This window comes from Chrysemys picta, chromosome 16 (assembly GCF_011386835.1).
Source record: "Chrysemys picta bellii isolate R12L10 chromosome 16, ASM1138683v2, whole genome shotgun sequence".
NCBI classification, from domain to species: domain Eukaryota; kingdom Metazoa; phylum Chordata; order Testudines; family Emydidae; genus Chrysemys; species Chrysemys picta.
Genome location: NC_088806.1, coordinates 32,292,382 through 32,309,976, shown reverse-complemented (window position 1 = coordinate 32,309,976; position 17,595 = coordinate 32,292,382). Strand labels below are relative to the sequence as shown.

General features: G+C 46.0%; 1 protein-coding gene across 11 annotated transcripts in view; it reads right to left on the bottom strand.

Moving 5' to 3' along the window:
• Nucleotides 1-17,584, bottom strand: part of C2CD2L (C2CD2 like) — a 39,814-nt gene extending 22,230 nt beyond the window's left edge. For 6 of the 11 annotated variants that reach the window (XM_065569195.1, XM_065569197.1, XM_065569196.1 and 3 more), the window contains exons 1-2: nt 6,350-6,667; nt 467-562 (exon numbers count right to left, since the gene is read on the bottom strand). In XM_065569195.1, coding sequence (XP_065425267.1) covers nt 467-562; nt 6,350-6,667 — 414 coding nt within the window. Of the gene's footprint in view, nt 1-466; nt 563-5,791; nt 7,092-17,441 lie in introns of those variants that run through there. The other 5 variants (XM_065569200.1, XM_065569201.1, XM_065569199.1 and 2 more) reach the window with 4 other exon arrangements.
• Nucleotides 17,585-17,595: the final 11 nt, after the last annotated feature.

Below are 17,595 nucleotides of genomic sequence, written 5' to 3'. Positions count from 1 at the left end.
ATGCAAATACTCATAACTGGAGAGGAGTGTCAAGGGGTCCTCATGGTGTGACCATAGTTACCTCAATAATTTGCTGCTTAAGTCTTTGATGTACTATTACTGAATCTCCTCAGTTTTACAAGGTCCCCTCTGTTTTGAATTGTAAGGCCATGATGTTGAGAGTCCAACAGCACTGATAAGAGCCAAGAATAGTGCAAGATGCAAGCACTGTGTCAATTTCCCCAGTCAGCTCTGTCAACTCCTGACTTGCACCCCCACTACTATCCCAGACTGGAGCTTGCCCCTACAGCTATTCCAGTATTGAGTGGCCCTCTCCTCATAGCTCTGACATCTCAACCCTGGCCTGCAGCCCCACTCCCCCTCCATTATCCAAGTCTTAAAGGCCAAGATAATCCTTGTAGAATATACACTAGCACTCAGTGAAAAGATACAGAGCACAGCAAAATGCAGAATGGCAGTGCCTTACCATACTGTGGTCTGCCTGGTCTGTGCAGGTCACGTGACTTATATTCACCGCTGGTGGTAGCTGAGGACTCTCTTCAAACGTGATCTGGACTGAACTCTGGGGTAAGAGAATCTAGTTAGTCCCCAAACAAGGTCAATTGATCTCAAAGCCATTTCAAGGAATGTTAGCAATTCCAACAAGAGGCCTCCAGAAGTGTTACATGGCAGTCACGTGAGAACAGTGAGCGCAGAGCGGCAGCCATACAAGAAGACAAGTGGGTGACAGTGAGAGGAGGCACATTCAGAATGAGTAAGAGGAAAGCCTTCCTTGCATGGCATGGAGTTGGCTTGTGAAATTCCAAGCCTGAGGGGGCCCTGGTAGATTTAAACAAGGGCTGGAGGATTCCATGACAAATAATATCTGTAGCTATGCCAGCGTCATGCTGAAGGGTATAAGTTCGCCATTGGAGGCTCAGATAGGAATCACTACCCTGCTGCGCACACAGAATAGGGAGAGGAATTCCCTCTGGAGAGGGTACAAAGGCTTTGTTTATGAACAGCTCCTTATGCAGTCAGCCCTAGGATGTTATAAAAGGACCATAAAGGTATCACTCAGGAGGTATCCATTAAACTCAGATCTCAGCAGGGATGGAAATTATAGCAACCCATGATATCTGAACCCAAGCATCCATGGCTGCTGCATCCCCAAAACCAATATTTCAGAATAGAGTCTGGCAACCCAGTCTCAGCTACAAAGTTACCCCACATAGTTCTCCTTGGGGCCAGAGACACTTCAGAATCCCAAAACATCTCACATGGCAAAGTGGCTTTCAAGAAATAGCATCAACAAGAACATCTGCTCAGTTCTTTGCTTGTTACCCCATGAACTCACTAAGGGCAGCAGCAAAGATTTTTTAGGGAAACAAGAAACAGATAGGAGCTGCATTCACACTAGGAGGGTTTCGGGCAAAGAACTAAGACAGACAGGTTCCAAGTGGCAGAACGCAGAGAGAAATGAGCCCCCTAAATACACAAATCACATGAAAGAAACCTGTGTCAAAGACAGAGGGACTGCAATGACAGAGATGGCAGTGTCAGATCATGTGTGTGTGTGTGTGTGTGGGGGGGGGGGTTGTGGCTGATACCAATCTGCTTTAACAATTTGGTTTTGGGGCCAAATTATTTCAAGCTGGGTTTGATTCTACCCGCCCCCCGCATCAATTCTAGTTTAGTTGCCTGTCTCCAGATTTGGAAAAGTGAAAAAAAAAAAAAAAAAAAAAAAGGGCTCTGAAAAAGCTTTAAGTTCATGAACCCAGATCATTTAATGTAGACGATACTCCAACCACAAGGGAGAACTCTGCAAAATATGGAGTAGACAAGTGATGGTGGGGTCCAGTACTGAGATAACAAAATGGGCACCACTCCCAGAGCTTTTGCCTCCAGGTGGCATTAGGCAAGTACCTCCCGCTCCACAGCTGCAACCTGCTTCTGGGAAGCATGCTGTCACACAAGTACAGCTGCTAGACCTGTATCTGCATTTTGCAGTATACCCTCAGGATGTCTGACATCTCACCGCATTGAGTAAATATGGCAGCCACCACCTTCAAGTTTTGCTTCCCCTCTCCCCAGAGAATCAACATCCCACTATTTTAGTACCTCAAGCTATGGCACCCCCAGCTTGCTGCAGAAGAGGGGACTCCGGACCTTAATTTCTGTCTTCTCAGGAGAAACCTGAGCATCCCTGTCCTTGCATTATTTTTTGCCACTCAGAAAGATGCCTCACTTTGATTTCCATCCACAGCCTATCTGGGGATGAGAGAGGTGAGCTGCTCTGTGCTTTTGGAGTGATCCCCCTCTGTGCCTGCAGCGATGACTAGGGTTGAGGAGAGGACAGACAGAAAGCACGATGCCTAGACCTGTGCTTCTATTTCACAGCACAGCAGATAAAACACTGGGCATTACAGTGACATGGGAGCTCACCTGCTGGGAGGCAGGTTCAGATGCTGCTCCTTATCAGAGGTCAGCATGAGGCTGGACATGTCCCCACTATAAGGGGAATGAAAAACTGGAGGGAGTACAAGAGCCAAACTGCAGCTTTTCCTGCAGCTTCAGAAAAAAAAATTATTCCAGCTGCAGCTACCTAATCATGATGCAACTTTCACACTCAGCAGAATCTCACCAATTATAAAGGTACCTGAGCATGAGCCAAATGCTCCCCGAGTTCCAATCTGCAGACCATCTGCTATAACAGTCCTGCGATCTGAGGCAAAATTCTGCCAATGTTCCTCCATCCTAACCCAGAGTCCCCCTGCTCTTTCAGTCATGGGCTCCCGACACACTAGTCTGCTGACACATCTCTGTCCTAACCTGGAGCTGCCCTGCAATTCCAGCTCTGAGTTCATCCAACCAAGAGCCATAGCTGTGATGCAAATGGCCAATCTGAAACATGAACAAGTGTTTAAGACAAGAAGTGAAAAAGTAATTTTCACTTGAGACCTAATTTTGAACCAAAGTGTCCTGAGGTGAAAAGCTGGTGCTTTAACCCTTTTGCACCATGGAGGCCTTTTGGTGTCCCTTTTCCATCCTTTGTCTCTGTTTAGCTAATCCCCCCTCCCATCAAAACACCTCTTTGACAGGGGTAGTCCATCCCTTTAAAGGTAGTAGGGTCTAGAGGCATCCCACTCCTGTTCCATGGTGTGGCCCCTTTAAGGTGAGGTACCCAAGGATCTAGGAAAGTCACAAAGGTAGATATGGGGAGAGAGGAAGTGGTCCTGAGAAACAGTCTGTGTTTGGGAAAAACTTGTGCTGCTATTCTTCTAAGGGCCCACAAGCAGGAGTCTTGTAGAATTAGTCTGGGAAAGAGAGCTGTATATAGTCTGCCTCTTCCCTCAAAGCAGACACACACATTATCAAGAGAAGGCTGCCTCCCTGCTGACCCCTCAGAGCCTGGGGACTAATTGGAGAAGCAGGCCTGCTGGAGGAGAAGCTGGTTGAAAGCCACAAGAGGAGCCCTGGGCCTCTGCACCAAGGAGGGAGCTGCTTGACAGACAATCCACAGCCCAAAAGGAAGAGCTGGGAAGACCCCCAAACCTAAAGGGAGGAAGCCAGGCACTTTTAGTTACATTTCCACAGATATCTTACAAGATTAAAACCAGTGCTGAAGACATCGAAACATACAGTTCCCCCGACAGATAATATCTTCTCTCTCACCCTTTGGATATAGCATCGTATGACAGGCTGTGCAACCACATCAGGAACCCACAACACAGCAATAGAATGGGTATCCACACCAGGTACTTGCATCCTCTGTGATGCAGAGTCCAAATGCCCAGCAGGGCAGTTAATGGGCAGGAACATACTGCTTTAAGGCTGTTAACCTTTATAAAATGCTTTTTACCATCTCTTGCTAGGGCACTGCTGGGTTAAATATATTATTTTAAACATTCCTTACCTAGTAACACTTGAGATTATTAAAAGAAAGAATTTTTAAGTCATGCTGCTTGTTTAGGTTCTGTGTTTCTTTCAGCTTGGACAAGGCAAGCAAGAGTAGTAGTTGCTAGTGAATTTCCTTGCCAGTGGTTGTGCATCACTGCACTAAAAAGTGCAATGTTTAGATTGAAAAAACATCAGGAAATATTTACTCAACACACTTTCAATGGAGTGTTTCTATTCAACTTAGCATTTGTGAAAGTTGGACTTCACAAACCCTGAATTTGGATAGCAACTTTGACATCATCTTTTGTGGTTAGGCTGAGAGAGACTTATGTGGTCTGAACTTTCATCATATTCCTTATTTCATAACATTGCTTTCTTATTTATTCCATTCTGCTTCTTGGCCAGGTTAAACCCTACTTCAGCTACATAAACTGTGAAAGGCAGTCAGTACTGAGTTTGGTAGCTCTATTCAGCTAACCGTTACTGTCTAGACAACAAAGTCATTTTAATCACTTCCTGTAACATTTCTTCCATGAACAAATATGCCACATTTGTGTAGCCCTAATATACTGTATACATAAATAATAAGCTAAAACATATACAAAGTCTACAGTCAGCCTCATTATCCTATCAGGAGATTGTCTTTCTGAACACAATTTCTGTGTTTCACTTTGTATTTGAAAAGTCAGTGGTATATTACTGTAATTTTATATGTAAATGAGAGATTACAAGACAAGTGTTTCTTCCTGTGCTGTGCAGGATTTGCTACATTCAATGTTACTGACTAACTTGCCTTCCCTCCAGTCTGTTTTGTGTATGTCAGCAGGTTAATCACCTGAGATCTACATTGAAGCAAGTGAATTAATAACAGAATTACAGGGGAAAGTTACTTGTTTTATGCTATGGAAGATAATTATGGAAACATGAGAGTTTAGGCCTCAAACCTCCACTGATCAGGCTACACTTCCACACAGCATAGTTATGCATTATCATTTCAAATGCAATCAGCAACAACATGGGGCTTTCCCCTTGTGTAAAACATTCCCTCCCTCCCCAAAAATATACACAAATTTTATATTCATCTTCTCCTCTTATTGAGGCAGCAAAGTCCTGGATGTGACAAAGATAATAAACTTGTAAATCTCCTTTTTTGGTGTGAACATGACTTCAAACTAGCCTTCGGGGAATTTTGTCTCAGCCTTTTAGAAGCCTATAGCAACCTCTTAACACTCTAGAAAGGCCAGGAAGTCCATGAACCTTTCCACCACAGGAGGCAACCTCAAATACTGGACCCACTATACCTGTACTCTCTTTGGGTGCAGGATGGAAGTCATCACCTTGCAGGTACTGTGGGATGCTACATTTGTTTCCATGAGAAATCAGTTAGGAATATTCTTTTTAGGACATTTTATCATAGGTTTTAGTATTATGCAACATTAAGGCTTAAAGATTAAAGTGAACACTGGCTAGGAAATTCAGAAGTTAAGATTCCCGTGGAAGCCTTCTAGTGGCAATGTCAGATAATTTTACATTACCTAGAGTTGGGGACTAGAAAAATAGTTTTACAAAACTTACTGTTAAATAGAAATCTTGGTATTGTTTAGAACAAAAATAGTTTATATTTAAGTATTCTTAAATGCTTGCAGTGCTTACAACCGTAGCATTGTAGTATTAGGCTAGTGCATGAAAGCCAGAAAATGAAATTATCCAGTCTATTATCATTGTTCCAGATGAGCAAAAGGTGGAACGTAAAAACAGAAACGTTAAGGGTAAAAATTCTCATTTTTAAAGTATGCTCAATTTTAGTAATTATGGGCATTTGTAGGAAAGTGACTATTGTAGATTATTTTATTCTGACATATCCCACTACATTTAACAGATTATATATGATAGTACAAAAAAATTCACATACACAAGTGGTCAGGTGTCCCGCAAGGAAGAGACCTGGCACAATGTGTGGATGAGCTGAAACGTCTTTTCCATATCTAACTTCCATTACAGTAATTGTGAGAACTTTACTTTCCATTTCTGGTTTCAGTGCATTTAAATTCTCATTATTAACATTGCATGACTAAGGACAAGCCAAGACCCCAGCTCCCAATGTCCCAGTTTACTCGGGCTACAGAAGGGTCAACCCCCTTTGTCCATTCAAAGATTATTTGGGCAGGAGTCAGGGAAATCCACAGCAATTTCTGTTCTCCGGAGCACTTTAAGGTTAATCTGAGGAGGGGTGAAAGCCCCCCGCCCCCTTCATTCCACTTGCCACTGTATAGGCAACCCCGATTTTGTTCTTTGCGGGCCAATTTCACAAAGGCTGGAGGAGGAAGAGAATGGGGTTAACTATTAGCAGCTATTCAAGTGGCATTTCTGTGAGGTGCCCAAACACCCGACCCCCTAAACGCTGACCCCATAATTCAGTTGGAGTTACTGCCCCATGACCGGTTCCGGACCGGCACCCCCACCCTCTTACCCCGTGCCTGCGGGCCTGCTCGTTGAGAGCTCGCACCCAAGCTCGCTGCCAGTTCTCCCGGAAGGATCTGAAGGCAAAGAGCGAAGCAAGGAGCCCTCTGGCCCCCGCTACCGCCTCCTCAGGAGCTCCGTCCCGGGCCACCCGCAGCCTCAGTAAGGACTTCCAGATGCCGGCTTCCCTTAGAGCTCCTCCCGAGGTCTCCGGCTTTCCCCGGCCGCTCCACACGCCCCGGGAATACTGCAACAGCCAGGCCGAGACGGTGAGCAGGGAGGCGGCGAAGAGCAGCACCAGTGCCGCCCAGCCCAGCTCCAGCTCCATGGTGCTCTCTGCTTAGCTACTTCGGGGAGGCCAGTAAGGGTTTCACGGGGGTCCGGGAGGCATGATTGGGGGAGGGGAGCCGCCCAGGGCCTCACCCCGAGCTCCGGCAGTTGTACGGGAGCATCTTAAAGGCCGGGGCCTGCCCAAATCTCAGTCGCTACTCCAGGGATAAACACTGATTTCCCGGGAAAAGGGCGGAAGGAAGGACGCTCCCGGTCTCCCTTGTGCTACGGGGGGTTGTGGCTCCCGGTCTCTCCCCAGCTCCTCCACTCGCTACATTGTATCTGTTCCGCGTTCCACGCTGGCCGAGCCGATGTTGCGCGGCTCCATAGGCTCCCCGGATCTGCACTCTCCCCGGGGCTGCTTCTCCGACCTAGGCGGAACCGAGCTTGTGCCGGGGAAAAACCAACCGGGGCTGCGTGCGCAGAGCTAATCCTGACAAGGGAACTGGGGCGCCCCGCCTCCTGCGGGGCTGGCTCCTTCAAGGCGCTGCTCCGCCTCCTCTAGAGGAAATGAGGATGCCTTCGCTCTGCGCTCGCTCAATGACCCCACAGCGCCGCAAGCCACGGAGAGCACGGATCCCGGCCTCTCTGCTGCCGCAATACCAGCAGGTGCCTGCCGCCCCCGCGGCAGGGTTTGTTTTTGTTGTTGCAAAACTGCAAACCCAGCCACTCATTCACCTGAGGCCAAATGAGAAAGAAGCCTCGTCCCTGACAGGATCTTGCAGCCCCTCCAGCACAAGAGAGGCAGAGAAGGGCGGATGGGTGTTACAGTCTCAACTGATGTGTTCGAATAATCAGGGGTTGGTAAAAGTGGGAGCAGATAGGCAAGGAGTCGGTCCCGTCTCTCTGGGAGCTTCAGATATTGGCATGTTGGATTGCTGGTAGTCATACTTGATTATCTCTGTGTTATACAAGTGGTGAAACTGAAGTGCAGAGATGGGGAACTGCTCAAATTCATACAGGTAGTAGTACTGTGGTAGTGAGAGAAATAAGATTTTATATTTATATAATGGCTTCTATACAACAGTTCTTTAGAGTCTGATTCTCCTAAGCCTTGCATTTTGTATAGTAATTTACTGTGGATGTGAAATGCTATTGCGATGTGAGTGGAGAAGTGGAGAATTGTGATTGGGAGGCATTTTACAACCAATCAGCTGTAAGTGCCTTCAGAAGATACCTGAGCATAGATAAACAGGACCAATATAAAGACAGCGCCACTGAAGTGCAACCACGTCTGTGCTGGGTGTCATTGATCTAACATGCAAGTACAAGGGGAGGGGAAATTCTGGAAAATGGCAAACCCCTGTTCTTAAAAAAGGAGATACAGGCACTGAATGTACAAGTATGTATATGCTCAGCTTCAAATATGGTGAAAAGCCGAATTAATTGGGGATTAGTAAATAGGATTGATTTCTCATAGAATTTCAATTAAGCACATACATAAGGGTGTGCCAGATCCGGCTTACAGGGAGAGTTTCATGGTTAGAACAGAAGGCTGAGAGTTACAACCTCTGAATTCTAATACCAACTCTACCATTGTTCACTGTGTCACCTTGGGCAAATAATTTCACTTCTCTACACCTAAAATTCCCCATCTGTGAAACAAATGATTCGGACTTTCTTCATGGGGAGAAGAGGAGAAGGGTGAGGCTTGAATTAATTATGTATATTAAGCCTTTCAGACTCTCAAAAGGAGTTATATAACAAAGTATTATTATGTACAATATCTTCAGTGGTCTTCCAGAACAGACAAGTCCTCAGGCCCAGATCCCGGTTTCCTCCTTTTCTTTATGTTTCCCATGTTGGTGAGATAGTTTGGGGAAAACTCAACCTACAAAGAATGGCTTGGGTATGGGACTCTCCTTCAACCTACAAAGAATGGCTCGGGTATGGCCCAATGGTCTTGTCTTCCTTAAGTGCTCCGTTAGCCTGTGGCTCGTCCAGTAGCCCCAGTGATTTTTTGGCAGTGTTCCTGCTTCTGATGTACTTAACACATTTTTTGCTGTTAGCTTTTGTGTCTTTTGCTAGTTGCTCTTCAAATTCTTTTTAGGTCTGCCTAATTACACTTTTACACTTGACTTACCAGAGTTTATGATCCTTTCTATTTTCCTCAATAGGATTTGACTTCCAGTTTTGAAAGGGTATCATTTTGCCTCTAACTGCTTCATTTACTCTATTTAGCCATTGTGGCATTTTGGGACTGCTTACTATTATTTTGAATTTGAGGTATACATTTAGTTTGAGCCTCTATTGTGGTGTTTTTTAAAAAAGTTTCCATGCAGCTTGTAGGCATCTCACTCTTGTGACTGTTCCTTTTAACTTCTGTTTAACTAGCTTCCTCATTTTTGAGTAGTTCCCCTTTCTGAAGTTAAATGCTACTGCAGTGGGCTTCTTTGATATTTCCCCTCCTATAACGATGTTAAATGTAATTAGATAATGGTCTAGTCAGCTATATTCACCTCTTGGACCAGATCCTGTGTTCCCCTTAGGACTAAATCTATAATGACCTCTCCCCTTGTGGATGCCAGGACTAGCTGCTCCAAGAAGCAGTCATTAATGGTGTCTAGAAGCTTTATTTCTGAATCCCTTCTGGGGTGACATGAACCCAGTCCATATGGGGATAGTTGAAATCCCCCATTATTATTGAGTTTTGTACTTTGATAGCCTCTCTAATCTCCCTGAGCATTTTACAATTACCATCCTGGTGAAGTTGTCAGTAGTACATTCCTACTGCTATACTCTTATTATTCAAACACGGAATTTCTATCCAAAGAGATTCTATGGTACAGTTTGATTCATTTAAGATTTTTACTATATTTGACTCTATGGTTTCTTTCACACATAGTGCCACTCCCTCACCAGTATGACCTATTCTGTCATTCCTATGTATTTTGTATCTGATATTGCAGTGTCTCATTGATTGTCATTATCCCACCAACTTTCTGTGATGCATATGATATCAATATCCCCATTTAATACCAGGCACTCAAGTTCACTCATTATAGTATTTAGACTTCTAGGGCCTGGTCTACACTATGACTTTAATTTGGATTTAGCAGCGTTAAATCTAATTAACCCTGCACCCGTCCACACAAGGAAGCCATTTATTTCGAAATAAAGGGCTCTTAAAATCGATTACTGTACTCCACCCCGACGAGGGCGTAGCGCCAAAATCGATATTGTCATTTCGAATTAGGGTTAGTGTGGCTGCAATTCAATGGTATTGGCCTCCGGGAGCTATCCTACAGTGCACCATTGTGACTGCTCTGGACAGCAATCTGAACTCGGATGCACTGGCCAGGTAGACAGGAAAAGCCCCGCGAACATTTGTATTTTATTTCCTGTTTGCCCAGCGTGGAGAGCACAGGTGACCACAGATAGCTCATCAGCACAGGTAACCATGCAGGCCGATAATAGAAAAAAAGCATCAGCATGGACCGTACGGGAGGTACTGGATCTGATCGCTATATGGGGAGAGGATTCAGTGCTAGCAGAACTTCGTTCAAAAAGACGAAATGCCAAAACTTTTGAAAAAATCTCCAAGGGCATGACTGAGAGAGGCCACAATAGGGACTCAGATCAGTGCCGCGTGAAAGTCAAGGAGCTCAGACAAGCCTATCAAAAAACAAAGGAGGCAAACGGTCGCTCCGGGTCAGAGCAGCGGACATGCCGCTTCTACGCCGAGCTGCATGCAGTTCTAGGGGGGGCCATCACCACTACCCCATCTCTGACCGTGGATTCCGAGGCGGGGGTAATCTCATCAGCTACACCTGAGGATTCTGCAGATGGGGAAGAGGAGGACGAGGAGGAGGAGCTTGCGGAGAGCACACAGCACTCCGTTATCCCCAACAGCCAGGATCTTTTTCTCAGCCTGACTGAAGTACCCTCCCTACCCTCCCAAGCCAGTATCTAAGACCATGACCCCATGGAAGGGACCTCAGATGAGTTTACCTTTTAAAATATAAAACTTGTTTTAAAAGCAAGCGTTTTTTAATGATTACTTTGCCCTGAGGACTTGGGATGCATTCGCGTCCAGTACAGCTACTGGAAAAGTCTGTTAACGTGTCTGGGGATGGAGCGGAAATCCTCCAGGGACATCTCCATGAAGCTCTCCTGGAGGTACTCCAAAAGCCTTGCCACAAGGTTTCTGGGCAGTGCAACCTTATTCCGTCCTCCATGGTAGGACACTTGACCACGCCATGCTTGCAGCAAGTAATCTGGTATCATTGCATGACAAAGCCTGGCAGCATATGGTCCCGGTGTTTGCTGGCATTCAAGCAACATCCGTTCTTTATCTTGCTGTGTAATCCTCAGGAGAGTGATATCGCTCATGGTAACCTGGTTGAAATATGGGAATTTAATTAAGGGGACAGAGGTGGCTGTTCCTACTGGGCTGTTTGCCTGTGGCTGAAAAGAAATCCTTCCCTGCAGTTAGCCAAGCGGGGTCGGGGGCACGGAATTGGCCCTGAGCTTTTTGCGTTTGGCTAGCAGGGATCTTCCCTGATACCAGCCACGCAGTGGAGGGAGGGATAAAGCGATCAGCCAGAGAATTGGATGGTGGGGGGGGGGGGATAGTTTGTTTTCTGCTGCTGAAGGTTAACAGGAAAACCGCAGCACTCAAAGGGCTTTGCTTGGTATGTGGGAAAGGAGGGCGCAGAAGCAGAAAGACAATGGCTTACCATGGCCGCATGCAAGCCGAATTCTGTTGCCCGGACCTGCATCTGTGATCTCTAGCAGCAAAGCCACAGGCACTCAATATTAAGAGGCAAAATGCGACCTTGCACAGAAATCACATGTGCTATGTAATGTGAATAGTGTTGGTCACCGTGAAAGAGCATAAGCATTGTTCTGCAAAATGTATCTTTTTAAAAAATTCTCTCCTTTTTTCCCTCCCTCCAGCAGCTGCAAATTTTTCAAGCCTCCCTCCTCCGTCCTGAAGGCTATCTCAGATAAGGCGTCGGAAAAAGAAGACGCGAGACGAGATGTTCAGAAATCATGGAATCCACCCACAGTGAAAGAGCTCATCCGAATGAGTGGAAGGACATGGTTTCAAAGTATAGGAAAGAAGCCAGTGAACGTGAGGACAGGAGGGACCAACGTGAGGAGAGGAGAGACGCTTGAGATGAGAGGTGGCATCAGGAAGATCAGAGGAGGCAGGATGCAATGCTGGGGCTGCTGCATGAGCAAACAGACATACTCCAGCGTCTGGTGGAGCTTCAGGAACGGCAGCAGGATAACAGAGTGCCACTACAGCCCCTGTATAACCCCTCTCCCCCCTCACCATGTTCCATAGCCTCCTCACCCAGACGTGTAAGAACGCGGGTGGGGGGGGAGAAGGCTCTGTGCACCCTCCCATTCCACCCCAGTGGACAGCCCAAGCAAAAGGCTGCCATTTTTTTAAACCTTTTTTTAGTGGCCTTTTCCTTCCCGCCGATCCTCCTCCCAAACCCCACCCATGTTCTCTCCCTCTTTTTATAATCAATTAATAAAGAATAAATTATTTTTAAACGATAGTGACTTTATTTCCTTTGAAAGCAAGCTGGGGGAAGGGGGAGGGTGGGTTCCTTACAGAGAATGAGTCAATAAAGGGGGCGGGTTTTCATGAAGGAGAAAGAAACAGAAATTTCACACTGTAGCCTGGTCAGTCATGAAACTGTTTTTCAAAGCTTCTCTGATGCGCAGCGCTTCCTGGTGTGATATTCTAATCGCCCCGGTGTCTGGCTGCGTGTAATTAGCAGCCAGGCGATTTGCCTCAGCCTCCCACCCTGCCATAAAGGTCTCCCCCTTACTTTCACAGAGACTGTGGAGCACACAGCAAACAGCAAGAACAATGGGGATATTGGTTTGGCTGAGGTCTGAGCGAGTCAGTAACGATCGCCAGCAACCTTTTAAATGGCCAAATGCACATTCTACCACCATTCTGCACTTGCTCAGCCTGTAGTTGAACAGCTCCTGACTCCTGTCCAGGCTGCCTGTTCATGGCTTCATGAGCCATGGCATTAAGGGGTAGGCTGGGTCCCCAAGAATAACTATTGGCATTTCAACATCCCCAACGGTTATTTTCTGGTCCGGGAAGTAAGTCCCTTGCTGCAGCCGTTTAAACAGATTAGTGTCCCTGAAGACGCAAGCGTTCTGAACCCTTCCCGGCCAGCCCACGTTGATGTTGGTGAAATGTCCCTTGTGATCCACAAGTGCTTGCAGCACCATTGAAAAGTACCCCTTGCGGTTTATGTACTGGGTACCCTGGTGCTCCGGTGCCAAGATAGGGATATGGGTTCCATCTATCGCCGCACCACAGTTAGGGAATCCCATTGCAGCAAAGCCATCCACTATGACCTGCACATTTCCCAGAGTCACTACCTTTTGTAGCAGCAGCTCAGTGATTGCTTTGGCTACTTGCATCACAGCAGCCCCCACAGTAGATTTGCCCACTCCAAATTGTTTCCCGACTGACCGGTAGCTGTCTGGCGTTGCAAGCTTCCACAGGGCTATCGCCACTCGCTTCTCAACTGTGAGGGCTGCTCTCATCCTGGTATTCTGGCGCTTCAGGGCAGGGGAAAGCAAGTCACAAAGTTCCATGAAAGTGCCCTTACGCATGCGAAAGTTTCACAGCCATTGGGAATCGTCCCACACCTGCAACACTATGCGGTCCCCACCAGTCTGTGCTTGTTTCCCGGGCCCAGAATTGGGTTCCATGGATAGAACCTGCCCCATTAACAACATGATCTCCAAAGCACCGGGGCCCGCGGTTTGAGAGACTTCTGTGTCCATGTCCGTGTCCATGTCCCCATCACTCTTGTTGCTGTGCTGCCGTCGCCTCCTCTCCTCGTTTTTCTGGTCCTGGCTCAGCATAAACTGCATGAGAACGCACAAAGTGTTTACAATGTTTATGACTGCTGTCTTGAGCTAAGCGGGCTCCAAGCTTGCCGTGGTATGGAGTCTGCAGTGTTCACCCAGGAAAAAAGGCGCAAAATGGTTGTCTGCCGTTGCTTTCATAGAGGGAGGGGTGAGGCTGTACCCAGAACCACCTGCGACAATGTTTTTTGCCCCATCAGGCACTGGGATCTCAACCCAGAATTCCAATGGGCGGGGGAGACTGCGGGAACTATTGGATAGCTATGGGATAACTACCCACAGTGCAACGCTCCGGAAATCGACGCTAGCCCCGGTACATGGATGCACACCGCCGAATTAATGTGCTTAGTGTGGCCGCATACATTCGACTTTATACAATCTGTTTCCAAAATTCGAATTATATAAATTCGGATTAATCCCGTAGTGTAGACATACCCTAGCATTTGTATGCAAGCACTTATAAAACCTCTCACTTTTTAGTTGTCTGCCTTCATGTGATATAATTGAATGGGACTCTTTTTCATTTGACTGTTTCTCTTGAGTTCCTACCAGTACTTTATCAACTTCTATCCTCTCCTCTTTACTAGGATATAGAAAATCCTTGTTAATTTATCCTACTCTACGGGATGTCGCTGTCCGAACCATATGCCCCTCCACACCTGTCTCCTTTCCCTCAGCCCTTAGTTTAAAAACTACTCTATGACCTTTTTAATTTTTCATGCCACCCATCTGGTTCTGTTTTGGTTTGGGTGGAACACATCATTCCTGCATAGGCTCCTCCTTTCCCAAAAGGTTCCCCACTTCCTAATAGGGTAGGTAGGAGGGCATTAGGTTTATCATCTCATCCATGCATTGAGACTCTGCAGTTCTGCCTGTATAACTGGCCTTGCACATGGATCTCTCTCCTATCTTTTCCTATGTCACTGGTACCGACATGTACCATGATCACTAGCTCCTCCCCATCATTGTACATAAGTCTATCTAGCTGTCTCAAGAGATCTGTAACCTTTGAACTTGGCAGGCAATTCACCATGCTGTTCTCCCTGTCATCACAAATCCAGCTATCTATATTTCTAATGATCAAATCCCCCATTACTATTACCTTCCTAATAACTGGGATTCTTTCCCCCAGAGAGGTATCCTCAGTGCGAGAGGATACCACAACATCATCTGGAAGGAGAGTCCCAACTATGGGATTGTTTCTCTCTGCTCCAGTTTGATGTTCTCTTTCCCTGAGACTTTCAGCCTCCTCAACAACACATAGTCTGTCAGATTGGGGTGGTACCACTCTACTGTGTCCTGGAAAGTCTCATCTATGTACCTTTTTCTCTCCCTTAGGTCCTCCAGTTCAGCCACTCACGTCTCCAGAGATTGAGTAGCCACAAATTCCCACTTAGGAGATGCATCCAAATCATGACTGTCATTCCAGTCCAGATACTGAGAGGTGGTAAGACTGCCTTTCACCTAGCCCATAGTTGGCGGGGAGGGGGGTTGGGTGGAAAGGGGTAAGCCTATAAAATGCCCAAACCTAAATCTCTGGATTGGTGCAGTGTGTCAATATCAAATTCAGCCTCTATTACACTTTACTACACAGAATGTTGCCTTGCACCTGCTGCAGCAGAGTTCAGTGATTCTGACAATTGCTAGAATCACAAACAAAATCACAGAGTATTGTCATATTGGTTGTTTTATTATTTATCATAGCACCTAGCAGACCTAGTCATGAATCAGGTCCCCACTGTGCTAGGTACTGTACAAATAAAGAAGATGCTATACTCTTTTATACACTGTCCTATAGTAAGAGAAAAAGGGTCATTCAATGACAAGAATAGTAGGTAAATTTTAAACCAATGAAGGACATACTTAATCACAAAGCATGTAGTGATCCTGCTCCATTTCCCTGTAATAGGGAGTTTAATAGTACCAGGACAATCCCATGTCCCAGTTGCAGGAATTTCTTGGTCCTGAAGTCATTTCTGGGACTTAATGCATGATGCACTGTCAGGGTATCTTGAAGTTTTAATACAAAGTCATCACACAGTGCTGATGTAATTGTGATGCATCATGGTCTCTTAAGGGAATGGCTTATTGTGGTGGAATGAACTCAAAGGTGGCAACTCATAACCAGGAGTTGAAAGAATTAGCAGAGAACCGAAAATAAGAACAATATGCAATAATTTTTACTAGGATTTTCAAAGAAGGAAGCTTTAACTCAGTGTTGTCAGTAGCTACCGGTGTGGTGCTCTGCTCTTGTTCCATGATGATAACAGTCGGCTGCGTGCGTGTTCCCTCTGTGTGCTGCACCGGCTCTGCGCAGATAGCTGACACAGCATACCCTGAGAGAACCCCCAATGACCACAGACTCTAGTAGGGTACGAAGGAACCCGAGCCAGGTTTTTTGTCAAACGAAGCACAGGAATAGTTTCCCGGAGGCTCTACAAGACATACTACGAATTTGTGCCCCCTGGCAATGGACTGGCTCAATCAGTGGCGGGACTTTCCACTGCCCCCTAGGCCAGACAAAGATGTGCACTCCGGGACCTACTTTTATACAGTTACAGGACAGATTACTCATCCCTACTGACGTACTGAAGTACAGCCCCTTGACTCATTGGGGGCTGTCTCTTCCTTTGATCATGTTGTTTCAAACAGATCTATCCATCATGCTGTCCTTTTGACCCTGCCTTTAAGATGCACCTGCTTCTAGCAGCCCTCTTCTTGCCAACTTCTGTGAGTGGGGCCTGCCTCTGGCTCACAGCCCAGCTTTTGCTTAGCAATGCCTGGAAGTACTTTGGTTCAGGCTTCAGGCCTCAGACTGGGCCTCTGACACAAGAGTTTATGTTTCAGGGCCTCATCTTACTACACTTAGTATAGTTGAAAATACCATTTTTAGTTGTCAGCATATTTATGGATTTAAAAGCTTCATGATAAAGCATAGTGTAGTTTATATAAAACACACTCCACTACAGAACAAATTAGAAAGAGAGGAAAAAGGAATATACTAATGGGTCTTAAAGATAATACCCCCAAAGTTCCTAATCCTAAACAACTTTACCCATGCAACCCTCATTTGACATATTTCCCCTATCAATCACCATCTCTCTGCTCAGGAAAGGTCGGAAAATAGACGTATCTTGCAGAGAAACAGGTGGGTCTAGGCAAAGCCCTCCAGTTAGGCAGACAATAGGTAATATTGACTGGCAGCGTGACAAGAATTAAATACAAATACATTGCTGATCGCTTGAAAAAAAAAGTACCATAATTAAATATTTCTACAGTAGCAATAATAATTATATTAGTTACCCTCTGCAGCACTACAGGATTACCCTGGCTGTTGCAATAAGAGGAAGCAAATCATCATAATGCTACAGTGCAGCAAAGAGTCACTTCATTGACTCCCATAGAGTGATCCTGAAAGTCTCTTAAACACAAACCACTTTGGAGAAAACTAGGGACGGCTCATAACAATGGGATTGAGGATCAACCCCTGTAATACTGCACCTAAGGGACGAGAACCCTCCTCTGTATTTCATCAAAAAGAAGAACAGGAGTACTTGCATATATGCATCCGAAGAAGTGGGCTGTAGTCCACGAAAGCTTATGCTCTAATAAATTTGTTAGTCTCTAAGGTGCCACAAGTACTCCTGTTCTTCTTTTTGCGGATACAGACTAACACGGCTGCTACTCTGAAACCTGTATTTCATCAGCACGTCACTGACACTTTGAATTGCCATTGGGGATCGGTGCCCTTAGACTGGGTCCAATCAGAAGAAGATGACGCGTAGTTAAAAGCAGGAGCATGGCCAACCAGGCACCATATGACGCTTGCAGGTAGCCATCTTTGATGTGGGTAATGGGAGTCCGGACATCCATTAGACTGCAATTAATTTACATTAACCCCCAAATTTGGCACTTACCTCGTGCAGCTCTTCTCACTGTAAACTTCAACCCAGCTGCATCTGGAGAGGCACTGATGAACTAATTCCCAGAGCCAAGTGGGGACTTTCGGATTCACCCCTTGCCCTAGATTAGGCAGATCCAGTCCCAGCCCCTGAACGTCTAATGACGGAA